At 42.0% G+C, this 12,752-nt stretch overlaps 1 protein-coding gene across 1 annotated transcript in view; it reads right to left on the bottom strand.

The window, feature by feature from the left end:
• The window catches only part of LOC117518698 (atrial natriuretic peptide receptor 2-like), a 55,086-nt gene extending 42,861 nt beyond the window's left edge, over window positions 1-12,225 (bottom strand). The window contains exons 1-4 of the mRNA XM_034179921.1: window positions 12,032-12,225; window positions 11,413-11,503; window positions 2,146-2,278; window positions 1,785-1,908 (exon numbers count right to left, since the gene is read on the bottom strand). Coding sequence (XP_034035812.1) covers window positions 1,785-1,908; window positions 2,146-2,278; window positions 11,413-11,503; window positions 12,032-12,076 — 393 coding nt within the window. The 5' untranslated portion in view covers window positions 12,077-12,225. The remainder of the gene's footprint in view (window positions 1-1,784; window positions 1,909-2,145; window positions 2,279-11,412; window positions 11,504-12,031) is intronic.
• Window positions 12,226-12,752: the final 527 nt, after the last annotated feature.

The raw sequence follows: 12,752 nt of genomic DNA, 5'->3' as shown, positions 1-12,752 counted from the left end.
GTCGAACACCTGTCGGAACTCCCTCACAAACTCAGTATAAACCGTTAGGAGCCATGAATTCTGCTCCCAAAGCGCCGCAGCCCAGGCGCGTGCCTCTCCTCGAAGCAAATTGATCACATAAGCCACCCGGCTAGCGTCTGACGCGTACATGGCGGGACGCTGTGAAAAGACGAGCGAGCACTGCATCAAGAAGTCCGCGCACGTCTCCACACAGCCTCCGTACGGCTCCGGAGGGCTTATATATGTTTCAGGGGAGGGTGGGGGGGTTCGTTGAACGACCAGCGGAATGTCTGTTTCTGGCACATGGTCAGCAGGAGGAGGTGCTGCAGCAGCGCCCTGAGCACGCGCTTCCACCTGGGCGGTGAGAGCCTCCATCCTACGACTGAGAACACTGCTCTGCTCGGTAACTAAGTCCAACCGAGCGGTGAAGGCGGTTAAGATGTGCTGCAGCTCACCCAACACGCCTCCTGCTGGCGCCTGTGCACCTCGCTCTTCCATTGGCTGTTCAAGCGATGGTTGACGCCCCTCGGGATCCATGACGCTGGCCGAGAAATCCTGTTGTGAAAGTGTCGTGACACGGACCCACAACAGGGGGCGTTAATGAACGGACAATGGATAAGCCAAAAGTAACAATTTAATGTTGTGAATTGCACAACGACGTACAGACAATAACAATATGGTGGACTGTCAATCATACACCAGGTGACGTGTGGGCAGGCTCGACGATAGAAGACGCCTGGCGAGAGAAGATCCGGATCCCCACACAGCTTCCACCACCAACGGAGCTGAAGAACACCGGAGCCGCCAAGCCCTGCGCCCCAGGTGGCCACTGTCTTCAGCAGTCAGACCCGGTACTGCTGGCAGAAAACAGAGACAGTCCTGATGAGTGTGAGTTCGCACACTCAGTAATCCCACAGTCAGTGTTTAGTAAGGAGGGAGAACCTCCACCTCCAATCACACACTCGTGCAGCTCCTGTCTGACCACTTATCTGGTTGGAGTGTGAAGCGAAGCCGTCGCTGATCACACCAAACGCCAATCCCACAGATAAGGACACACCACAGGAAAATGGCTGCAAAGAAGTACAGATTATTACTCAATGTTTTGAGTCAGCAGAGAAAGTTACCTGAATGGTAGCTGATTTCTCGGCGAGGAGGTGGAGTTGCAGTCCGGCCTTTATGGTGATGGTGATGAGATGAATGAGTGACAGCTGGTGCTGAGGATGAGTGACAGGTGTCACTCCCAGTGGCTCCGGCGCCCTCTCGTGCTTGAAGCCCGCACTCCAAGCAGGGCGCCATCTGGTGGTGGTGGGCCAGCAGTACCTCCTCTTCAGCGGCCCACACAACACAGAGTTAACATGTTTAAATGATTTCTTTGTTTTTATTTTTATGTTCTTAGTTAATTTAGGTCATAATGTGGAGATACGTTTTCATTATGAAATTAAAAAGCATAATATTAGAATTTATTTATGAAGCTTGATTTTTTTTGTATATGACGTAATTAAAAATGGGGGTTCAGGGTTCACATGTTTTCTAACACCACTGTCATGTATATAAATTTAAAATATAGCATGTATAGCATGGCATATTTTCCCCTCACAGTAGATAAACAGGCTTCTTTATATTTTTAAATGCAAACTTAAACAAAATGTAACTGAGATCTTGTGTAGCTTCTACCAAATGTCAAGGTCAATGTATCTTTTAAGATTTGGGTGATACAGAGCAAGGTGCAGGAGGGGGTTTGCTGAAGTGCCAGCAGTTTATTGTGATGTTTGCTGCGTACTGACCATAAGGCCGAGAGGACAGGAGTGGATGTTGGCGTGATACACACAGCAGTTCATTTCATTAGCATTGTTCCAGTTTGATGGGCATTCGTGTTCATCACAGAAGTGCTTTGCCTCCGATGCATTGCTGCAACAGAAGATGAGCATCAGTGACACTATTTATACCTCCATGCGAGTTGGATTGTGGTTTGTAAACATTTGTGGAGTCACTGTTGGATTTCTTTTTAAAACTGTGGAACATTTTATCACCCTTTCTGCAGCTTTTTCCTAAATAATGATCACCACATTAACATACAGTGCATGTTTGTAGCACATGGATATGTGTGTGTATTAGGGGAATGGAAGCAGAGGTTAACACGCTCACCTGAACTGGAAAATCTTGTTCCTGACTGCATACTCGTAAAAAGAATCTGAGGCTGTGACCGTGTAGGTGACGTTGAACTCTTCCCCGTTGGTTATTTTTTCTGGAGGACGCTCCACCCAGGCCATTTCCAAACCTGGAAAGACACACACACACACACATACCTCACCTGAGTGAGCACATTCAAGCTGTGAATAGTGCATGTATATAATCCATGTTCGTGCAAGTCCTTTATGACTGCGTAAAGTGTTGTGCTTGCACTTGCATTATGTATTGTGTTCGAACAAGAAGATGAACTCACCTGCTCAGCATTATTCTTTAAATCCAAATTTTGATTATGTATTACTGTGCAAAATATTTAGACTCCTCCCCCCCACCTCCCCCTTATTTTTAATTAGAGATTTATGTTTTCTTAAAGACACGCTTTTGTTGGAATGGAAATGCTTGTAGACTTCAAATTTGTGTTCCTGTTGATCCACTACTGAAGAACAAATAAATATCCAACTATTTTTTTTCCCCAATAAATTCTTAGTTGCTTAAAATTTTGTCACAGCACTGTAATAATGAATTCAACATATATTAAGAAATACATACAAATAAAGATATTTAATTTGCAAATATTTCTTATTCATGTATCAAACACTGTGCAAAAATGTTTGGCTTCCTCAAACATTCATAAAAAATAAAGTGTTTTGAGAGCTCCCCTCCACCATCAGTGAGTCTGTGAAACAACCAAACATTCCTATTCAACAGAAGAAAGTCAAGATATAAATCAATCAATCAATCAATCAACATTTATTTATAAAGCGCTTTACAACACCGACTGGTGTCCAAAGTGCTTAACATTAAAAACACAAATTTACAAAAATAAAACACATATAAAATAAAATTTTAAAACAACACATAAAAAAGAACATAAAAATAACAGAACATGTCACCTCCCCACTAAGTGTTAAAAGCCAGTTTAAATAAATAAGTCTTTAACTTAGATTTAAAAAGTGCTAGGTCAGGAATAGTACGTAACTCAAGAGGTAGCTCATTCCACAGTCTGGGGCCAGCTACCGTGAAAGCATGATCACCCCAGCGTTTATATCTTGACCTTGGAACATCTAAGTAAAGCTGGCCAGACGCCCTTAATGTCCTACTGTAGGTGCGCAAAGTTAAAATTTCAGACAAGTAGGGAGGTGCAAGGCCATAAATAGCTTTAAAAACAAACATTAAAATTTTAAAATCAATTCTAAAACGAACTGGAAGCCAGTGGAGTGACTACAGGACGGGCGTAATATGCTCACGTCTAAAAGTGTTTGTCAAAAGATGAGCAGCATTCTGCACCAACTGGAGACGTGCAAGAGACGACTGATTAATGCCCGAATAAAGTGCATTACAATAACCAAGTGTTGTGTGGGCCGCTGAAGAGGAGGTACTGCTGGCCCACCACCACCAGATGGCGCCCTGCTTGAAGTGCGGGCTTCAAGCATGAGAGGGCGTCGGAGCAACCGGGAGTGACAGCTGTCACTCATCATCAGCACCAGCTGTCACTCATCCACAGTTCATCACCACCACCATAAAGGCCGGACTACAACTCCACCTCCCCGCCAAGAAATCAGCCACTAGAGAGGTCATTTTCTCTGCTGAACTAAACCCTGACTTATAGTCTGAACTTATTTGCAGCTGTTTTCCTGTGGTGTTGCCTTATCTGTGGGATTGGCGTTTGGTGTGATCAGCGACGGCTTCGCTTCACACTCCAACCAGATAAGTGGTTAGACAGGAGCTGCACGAGTGTGTGACTGGAGGTGGAGGTGCTCCCTCCCAAAAGAACACAGACTGTGGGATTACTGAGTGTGCGAACTCACACTCATCAATACTGTTTCTGTTCTCTGCCAGCAGTACCAGGTCTGACAGCTGGAGACAGTGGCCACCTGGGGATCCAGGACTTGGCGGCTCCGGTGTTCTTCAGATCCGTTGGCGGTAAAGGCCGTGTGGGATCTGGCTCGGTTCGGGACGGACGTCTCCTATCCTCAAGCCTGCCCACACGTCACGCTACATATAATTGTCTGTGGTACCAAAACTGTGTTTGTCTGTATTCCGTTGTGCACTTCACAACATTAAATTGTTACTGTTTGGCTTATCCATTGTCCGTTCATTTAACGCCCCCTGTTGTGGGTCCGTGTTCCTACACCTTCACAACAATCAAGTCTGGAGCTGATGAAAGCATGAATGGCTGTCTCAAGATCACGTCTACTGAGAAAGTGCTTTATTTTAGCCAAAAGGCGAAGTTGGAAAAAACTAGCTTTGACAACAGAATTTATCTGTTGATCGAACCTCAAATATCTGTCAAATATCACTCCCAAATTCTTGACAGCTGGTTTTACATAGTTAGCCAATGCACCAAAATTTGGTGTTACCACATTTGGTATGCCAGTGTGCTCAAACACCATGATCTCAGTTTTACCATCATTCAGGTAAAGGAAGTTTTGGGACAGCCACTGCTTTGCATCACGAATACAATTAAATAATGATGACAAAGCATCACTCCCATTAGTCCTCACAGGCAGATAGATTTGCAGATCATCTGCATAACAATGAAAGGACAGGTTGTGCTGGGTTATAACTGACCCCAATGGCAGAATGTACAAAGAAAATAGAATCGGCCCAAGGACAGACCCCTGCGGCACTCCACAGCACAGAGGAGCAGTTGATGAGGAAAGGTCCCCAATCATGACAGAAAAGCTCCTTTCAGCCAAATATGATCTAAACCACCTAAGTGCAGTACCATGAATGCCAATAAAATGTTCCAACCGGGAAACAAGTACTGTGTGATCCACAGCATCAAAGGCTGCTGTGAGGTCCAACAGACCCAGCACAGCAGGATTCCCTGCATCCACCAACAAAGTGATGTCATTATGAACTTTTAAAAGTGCTGACTCAGTGCTGTGTCGCGATCTAAACCCAGATTGGAATTTTTCAAGGATGAGATTCTCTTCTAAAAATGATTGTAACTGTAAAAAGACAACCTTTTCTAAAACCTTAGATAGAAATGGCAGATGAGACACAGGTCTAAAATTGGATAAAACTGATGAGTCCAGGTGAGGTTTTTTAAGAAGAGGTCGAACCACAGCATGTTTAAAAGCAGCTGGAACAGACCCTGATCTAAGACAAGCATTGATAAAAGTTAGGAGACCCGCCCCAACAGTATTAAAAACCTCCTTCAGCACCTTAGCTGGAACAACATCAAAAGGACAACTTGTAGATTTTATGTGTTTTACAACATCAGCGAGAGATGCAAAAGAAATGGGCTCAAACTGTTCGAGCGCAGCAGAATGTGCACGAGGAGCAGACAACTCAACATTACAGCTCTGATCAGCGTTCTGTCTGACTGATGAAACCTTATCAATAAAAAACTGAAGAAACTCCTCAGGTTGTGGTTGTAGTGTCCATCAAAACAGAGGTGTGTGGATTTACAACTGAGTTTATAGTCTGAAATAACACACTGGGACGATGACAACTGCTAGAAATAATATGAGACAGATATTGTGCTTTTGCCTCCTTCACAGCCTTCTGATAGTCAGTCAGACTGTCCCTCAGAAAACCCAGAGACACCTGTAGTTTGTCCTTTTTCCATTTTCTCTCCGCCTGTCTGCAGCGTTGCCTGAGGGCACGGGTCATGGCATTTAACCAGGGGTCGCACGGGTCATGGCATTTAACCAGGGGTCGGATTTTGATTTCCTGGATTTGCAGCGAATCGGTGCAACAGTGTCCAAAATTACTGTGCATGTAGAGTGGAAAGAAGAGAGGATGTTATCTGGGAGTAATGGAGAAACCAGTCCATTCATGGCATAAAACTGAGAGTCCATGAAGGCAGCAGCAAAGTCCCCCGCTGTCGAGGAGGTGACCAAACGGTGGCGAGAGACAGGAACAAGTGGCTTACTAGCAGATGGAGGAGCAATAAATTCAAAAATAACAGGAAAGTGATCTGAAATAGCAAAGTCTGATATGTCCTTAAGTGAAACTGAGAGCCCAAAAGAAATAACCAGGTCCAAGGTGTGTCAGTCCATCCACAACTTGTGTTAGACCAAAAGAGTTCAGGAGGCTTTTAAAATCATCAGCCAGCTGATTAGAAGGACAACAGATATGAATATTAAAATCACCACAGACCAAAAATTTATCATATTTTGGGATAAAATCTGCCAGAAAAAATCCTTATTAAATTTTGGTGGACGGTAAACAACAGCACAGAGCACAGGACAGTCAAACTCCATCACAAACAACTGAAGTTCAAAAGTGGAGTAGGCATTAGAAGATAAAAATCGGCATTTAAAGCTGTCTTTAAAAACCGTGGCCACACCACCGCCTCGACCTGATGCTCGCGGAGAGCTGAAAAACGAGCAGCCGGGGGGGAGGAGCTCAAAAAAGGCGCTATTAAATATAGGCGCTATAAATCTCATCTAAAAACAAACTTTTTATAGGTCCAGGAAATAACAGCACAAAGAGCAAACAATAACATGAAGCTGATTAAATATGACTCAGTTTTCTTGTAAACTGCAGAGGAGCACCTAAAAATACATATTTTTAAAGGGAAACATGGTCACATATTTTTAATTCAGTTTCATTTTTATGCCGATGACCTCCAGATTTATATGCCAGTTGTGCCTAATAATACAAGTGCTTTGGACTCCATACATAACTTTTTTAAGGATATTAAGGACTGGCTGGCTCAGAATTTTCTGCACCTTAATGAAGCTATGTATTGAGTGTATTCTGTTAGGAGCTAAAACTAACTCTGATCCAGATCTTGGCTCTCTGGCTCCTTATCGTAGGGCTGTGGTAAGGAACCTTGGTGTGCTGTTTGACGACTGTTTAAAATTTGAGAAACAAATTGACAGTGTGGTAAGAGCCAGTTTTTTCCAGCTGAGACTCCTGGCAAAAGTCAAACCCTTTCTAAGCCAAAAGGACCTTGAAAAGGCTATGCATGCTTTTATCAGCTCCCAGATTGACTTTTGCAATGCACTTTATGTTGGTATCACTCAAGGCTCTCTAAACCAACTCCAACTGGTCCAGAATGCTGCTGCTCGCCTGTTGACCAACACCAGGAAGCACAGCCACATCACTCCTGTACTTTACTCCCTACACTGGCTTCCAGTCCATTTTAGAGTTGATTTTAAACTGTTAATGTTTGTTTTTAAAGCTGTAAAATGGCATTGCACATTCTTATTTATGTGACCAGTTAAAAACACACAACCCTGTCAGAGCACTTTGGTCTGCTGACCAAAACTTTCTGGAGGTTCCCAGGTCCAGGTCCAAACAATGGGGTGACCGTTCTTTTGCAGTAGCAGGTCCTAAGTTGTGGAATGCATTACCTCCTGAACTGAGGTCCATTAATAGCTTGCCTCTGTTTAAAGCTAAGTTAAAAACATACTTGTTCAGGGCAGCTTTTAGCACATAATTGCTTTGACACTTTTTGTCTATTTTTATTCTATTTTGGATGCTCTTATTGTGTTTTATTGTGTTTTTCGTACTGTTCTTTTTATTTTATCTCTAGCTGGTGCTATTGGAAAGCACTTTGGTTCAGTGAAAACTGTTGTAAAGTGCTATAGAAATAAAACTTGATTGATTGATTGAATTCGTTTGATTAATTAAGTATCATTTAGCAGCTTTTCATTATCTGTAAATGTTCAATGCACATGAACTAGTGCCTAATTTTTTCCAATTTTATTTTTTTATTTTTTGCATTGCACTATGTAATTTTCTGGTTCTTCCAGAAGAACAGTGAACTGACACGCCTTAAAATCCACACAGGAAGCAGCTGCCATCAGATCAGTCATTTCAATTACAATACAACAATTTAACAAATGTAGGCAGACAGAATTTGAAATTAAACAGTAAGAATAATCCAATCCAATCCACTTTATTTATATAGCACATTTAACAACAAAAACGTTCCAAAGTGCTGCACATACAGTAGAATCATGATAGATAAAACCCCAATAGTCAAGAAATAAATTAAAAATAAGAAAATTAACAATAAAAATAACTAAAATGTGCAAGACAAAAAATAAATACATACAGCATACAAAAGATAAAACCAATAAAATCTACCAAAATAAAACAAAACCAATAAAACAGAGGACCACACAACTCACGCAGTGTTAAAACCAGAGAATAAAAGTGGGTCTTCAGACAAGACTTAAAACACTCCACTGTGGGGGCTGTTCGGACATGGAGGGGCAGAGCGTTCCAAAGTCTGGGGTCAGCCACTGAGAAAGCCCTGTCCCCCCCAGTTTTAAGTCTCATCTTAGGTACCACGAGCTGGAAATGACCCTCAGACCTCACAGCACGCGCCGGAGAGTAAATTTGTAGGAGGTCAGTGATGTATTGAGGGGCCATTCCATTCAAAGCTTTAAAAACAAACAGTAAAATCTTAAAATCAATTCTAAAATTAACAGGAAGCCAGTGCAAAGACGCAAGAATCGGGGTTATGTGTTCATGCTTCCAGGCTCCTGTTAAAAGTAACTTTACAGGACTAACTGTAAACGGGAAAGAGCCCGTTGACTAATGCTGAAATAAAGTACGTTACAGTAGTCCAGACGACCTGAAATAAAAGAGTGCACAACTTGTTCAAAAAGGTGGAAAGATAAAAACGGTTTTACCTTTGATAAAAGACGAAGATGATAAAAGCACGATTTCAAAACACCATTGATTTGTTTATCAAATTTAAAATCGCTGTCTATCGTGATGCCAAGCCTGGTGACCTTGGGACATACAAAATCCTTAAGAGGTCTCAAGTCAACGAGGGCACTTCCAAACAACATAACCTCTGTCTTGCTCTCATTAAGTTTCAAAAAATTTTGTGACAACCAAGCCCTAACGTCACACAGACAGTCGAGTAGGGGTGTCAGTGGGCAAAGGCTGTTTTTAGCGATAGGCATGTAGATTTGACAATCATCAGCATAAAAATGGTAGACCACATCATGTTTTTTAAAAATCTCTCTGAGTGGGAGGAGATAAAGAGCAAAGAGGATGGGTCCCAGGATAGAACCCTGGGGGACTCCACAATGAAGAGGGGCTGATGACGAGGTGGAGTCCCCCAGCCTGACGGAGAAAGACCTCTCCGATAGGTACGACCTAAACCACTCCAGAACAGTCCCCCTGACACCCACACAGTCTCTCAGGCAATCTAAAAGAATTGCGTGGTCAACTGTGTCAAAAGCTGCAGTGAGGTCTAAAAGCACTAAAATGACTGAACTGCCAGAATCAGTTGTTAAAAGGAGATCATTAAAAACCTTTAAAAGTGCAGACTCAGTGCTGTGAAATGCTTTGTACCCTGATTGAAATGGATCCAGTGTGCCGTTTGTATCTAAAAAAAGGCTGCAACTGTGCAAAGACGAATTTCTCTAAAATTTTCAACACAAGCGGTAACTTGGAGATAGGTCGATAATTTGAAAAAGTTGTGGGATCCAAAAACGGTTTTTTGATCAGTGGCTCCACAATAACGTTTTTACAAAAAGAAGGCACAATTCCACAAGATAGACTACTATTAATAATTTCTCTGACAAAAGAGCTAATGGTGTCCCAAACCTCCTTAAAAAAACGAGGGGGGGCCGGGTTAGTGGGACAAGAAGAGGGTTTTAGATTCCTAACTATTCCTTTCAGCACAGTCATTGACATAGGCTGAAAGTTACTAAAAACACCCGAGCACTGATTTGCTACACAATGACGCACCGGGGACAGTGATATATTGGCCCTAATGGCATCAAACGTATCAATAAAAAAGTGGAGAAATTTTTCACACATTTCATATAATTCAAGGACTCAGTAAAAAGTATTCAGTAAACAGAACACTGAGGTCCCAGTTAGGCCAGCAGTAAATTAAAGCAGGATACAAACTCATCCCTGCTAAAAATAAGAAAAACCCAAATCAGAAAAAGTTGAAAAATGCAACTAAAACCCAAGATAACCCAAGATGTTTTGTGTAGTCAACTTCATTTAATTTGTTAATATACATCCACTCCTGCATTTATAGCCTGCATCCTTTAAAAAGATGGAATGAAGGCAATTCATTTAAAATATAAGGGTTACGTCACCACTGTTGCAGCCAGTGTTCAGGGGGTGAACACATGAACTTTTTCAAATCACTAAATATGTCTTGGACTTCATTTACATTCAATCATGAACAAATACAAACAGTATGATACTGTATGTTAAATCAGGGCCAAGTAGGTAGTTCTCAAAATCCAAAGGATACCGATAATATTCTGAAGATATTATAGGCATCTGTGGTTGTGGTTGGAGAAACTGATCATAATGCAACCTTTCTCTGTTGCATCACCAATTATACAGTTTCATGACAAAGTTGTACAGAGGAGTAAGTACAGTAAGTCTCTTCCTGGGGATCACCATCACCCAGGACCTCAAGTGGGAGCTGAATGTCAGCTCTCTCACCAAGAGAGCACAACAGAAGATGTACTTTCTGCAGCAGCTGAGGAAGTTCAACCTGCCAAAAACAATGATGGTGAACTTCTACACTGCCATCATCGAGTCCATCATCTCCTCTTCCATCACCGTCTGGTACTCTGCTGCCACTGCTGAGGACAGGAGCAGACTGCAGCGTATCATCAATGCAGCACAGAAGGTGATCAACTGCAGTCTGCCATCCCTACAAGACCTGTACACCTCCAGAGCCCTGAGGCAAGCAAGGAAGATTGTGGCCGATCCCTCTCACCCAGGACACAAACTTTTTGTCACCCTCCCTTCTGGCAGACGGCTGAGGTCCATCAGGACTAAAACCTCAAAACACAAAAACAGCTTCTTTCCGTCCACAGCTAGACTTATAAATAATGCCAGAGACCCCCAATTACCCTGCAGGTACTGTTCACCTGCATGCCTGCACAGCCCCATTCCACTATATTTATTTGACAGTAAACATAGTTTTGCCCATTTGTCTATTTAACTCCTTTACTTCTTACAAAAGTATTTTTCCTTTTCTTTTGTTGTTTATGCACCAATTACTTCTTTCAGAAGTATTTTTTCTTTCTTTTCTCTTTTTTATTGTTGTTTATGCACCAATGACACCAGATCAAATTATTTGGCAATAAATTTAATTCTGATTCTGATTCCACTTCTCCCTTTCTTTTTTAAGCTCAGAGTTGCCACTGCAGATCTGAGATGGATCTACATATTGGTTTGACATAAGCTTTATGCTGGATGGCCTCTTTATTTGCATTTTCCACATCGTCCCATTTTTTATGGTTTCGGATTGTAATAATAACTTACCGCCACAGCTGATCATGTTGTTATCATTTGGATTGTTAATTGGCCAGCAGTCGTACTCTGTGTTGTCCAGATCATGCCAACAATTTACTCCCTGCAGGCAAAAAATAACAATAATAATAAAAATAGCAATTTTTTAAATTAAAAAACACCGCTTTATGAAAACTGATTTTTCTGCACACATAAATTTGCGAGTATTTTTTGAAAAAAGTTTTGTTTATGTGGGAGTGTTAACAAAATATAGCTCCAGACTGTGAGGCCTTGTTGGCTGGTGATAAAAAAAAATACAACAACCATATAACCAGCTCAATGACTACAGAAGCAACATGGTGAAGAAATTACTTGATAACGTGCAGTAGTCTATCTATCCACTGGGAAAGCAAGCCACTGACTTCAGAATGTTTTATATCTGAGCCCCACAGCACACTGCTGCAGTGAAACATCACACGTCCAAAAAACAAGTGTTTCTGACAAGACAACAAAGCACCGGAGGCTTCAGAGCAAATTGTAACCCGTTGCTTTCGCATTGTTATTCTGGATGACATACTCATTAAGAGATTCTTTAACTTTGTCTTCTTCATGCCAATCAAACAGAAGGAAATGATATGTGAAAAATGCTTACCAGCAGGAAACAGGCGCAGAGGGAGGTTACTGTCAGAAGAGCCATGAGCGCTGCTGCTGTGGGCCGGCCAGCTCTGAAAAGACTGAAAATGTGTGTGCATGCTCCAAAAATGTGTGTACTTGTGGATTTAATTTAGTGTGATTATGTAAACAAGTGTCTGCATGTGATGCATTTGTGGTCCGCCACACCCCCCCAACTCCTGAAGCCCACCCACCCTCATCCTCATTTGTCCAATAGCACAAGTGGCTCTTCAATCATAGTTCAATCATCCATTTGTTGTTGAGGTGTGTCAGGTCACCTTCAAATCTGAAAACAGTTTAATGTTCGGCTTCATTCACATTACCGGTCGAAGTGATCAGAAATAGATTTTTTTTATTATTATTATTATTATTATTAGCCACATCTTAATTTTCATCTTGATGGTTTGATTGTTTTGTGTCTTTAAAAATACACCATTGAAATGTAGCTGCACATATTTCACAGCAGCTATACATCACTATCTATAGCAGGGGTGGGCAACTTGTTCCAGAAAGGGCCAAGAGGGTGCAGGTCTTCTTTGCAGCCACTGATTCCACCAGGTGATTTCACTGATTAACTGATTCCATCTGCTCAAGTGATATTAATCAGTGAAATCACCTGGTGGAATCAGTGGCTGCAAAGAAAACCTGCACCCTCTTGGCCCTTTCTGGAACAAATTGCCCATCCCTGATCTATAGGGAAC

This window comes from Thalassophryne amazonica, chromosome 10 (genome assembly GCF_902500255.1).
Source record: "Thalassophryne amazonica chromosome 10, fThaAma1.1, whole genome shotgun sequence".
In the NCBI taxonomy this organism is placed as follows: domain Eukaryota; kingdom Metazoa; phylum Chordata; class Actinopteri; order Batrachoidiformes; family Batrachoididae; genus Thalassophryne; species Thalassophryne amazonica.
Note: the sequence above shows the minus strand (reverse complement) of the source record. Positions and strands in the feature narration are given on the sequence as shown.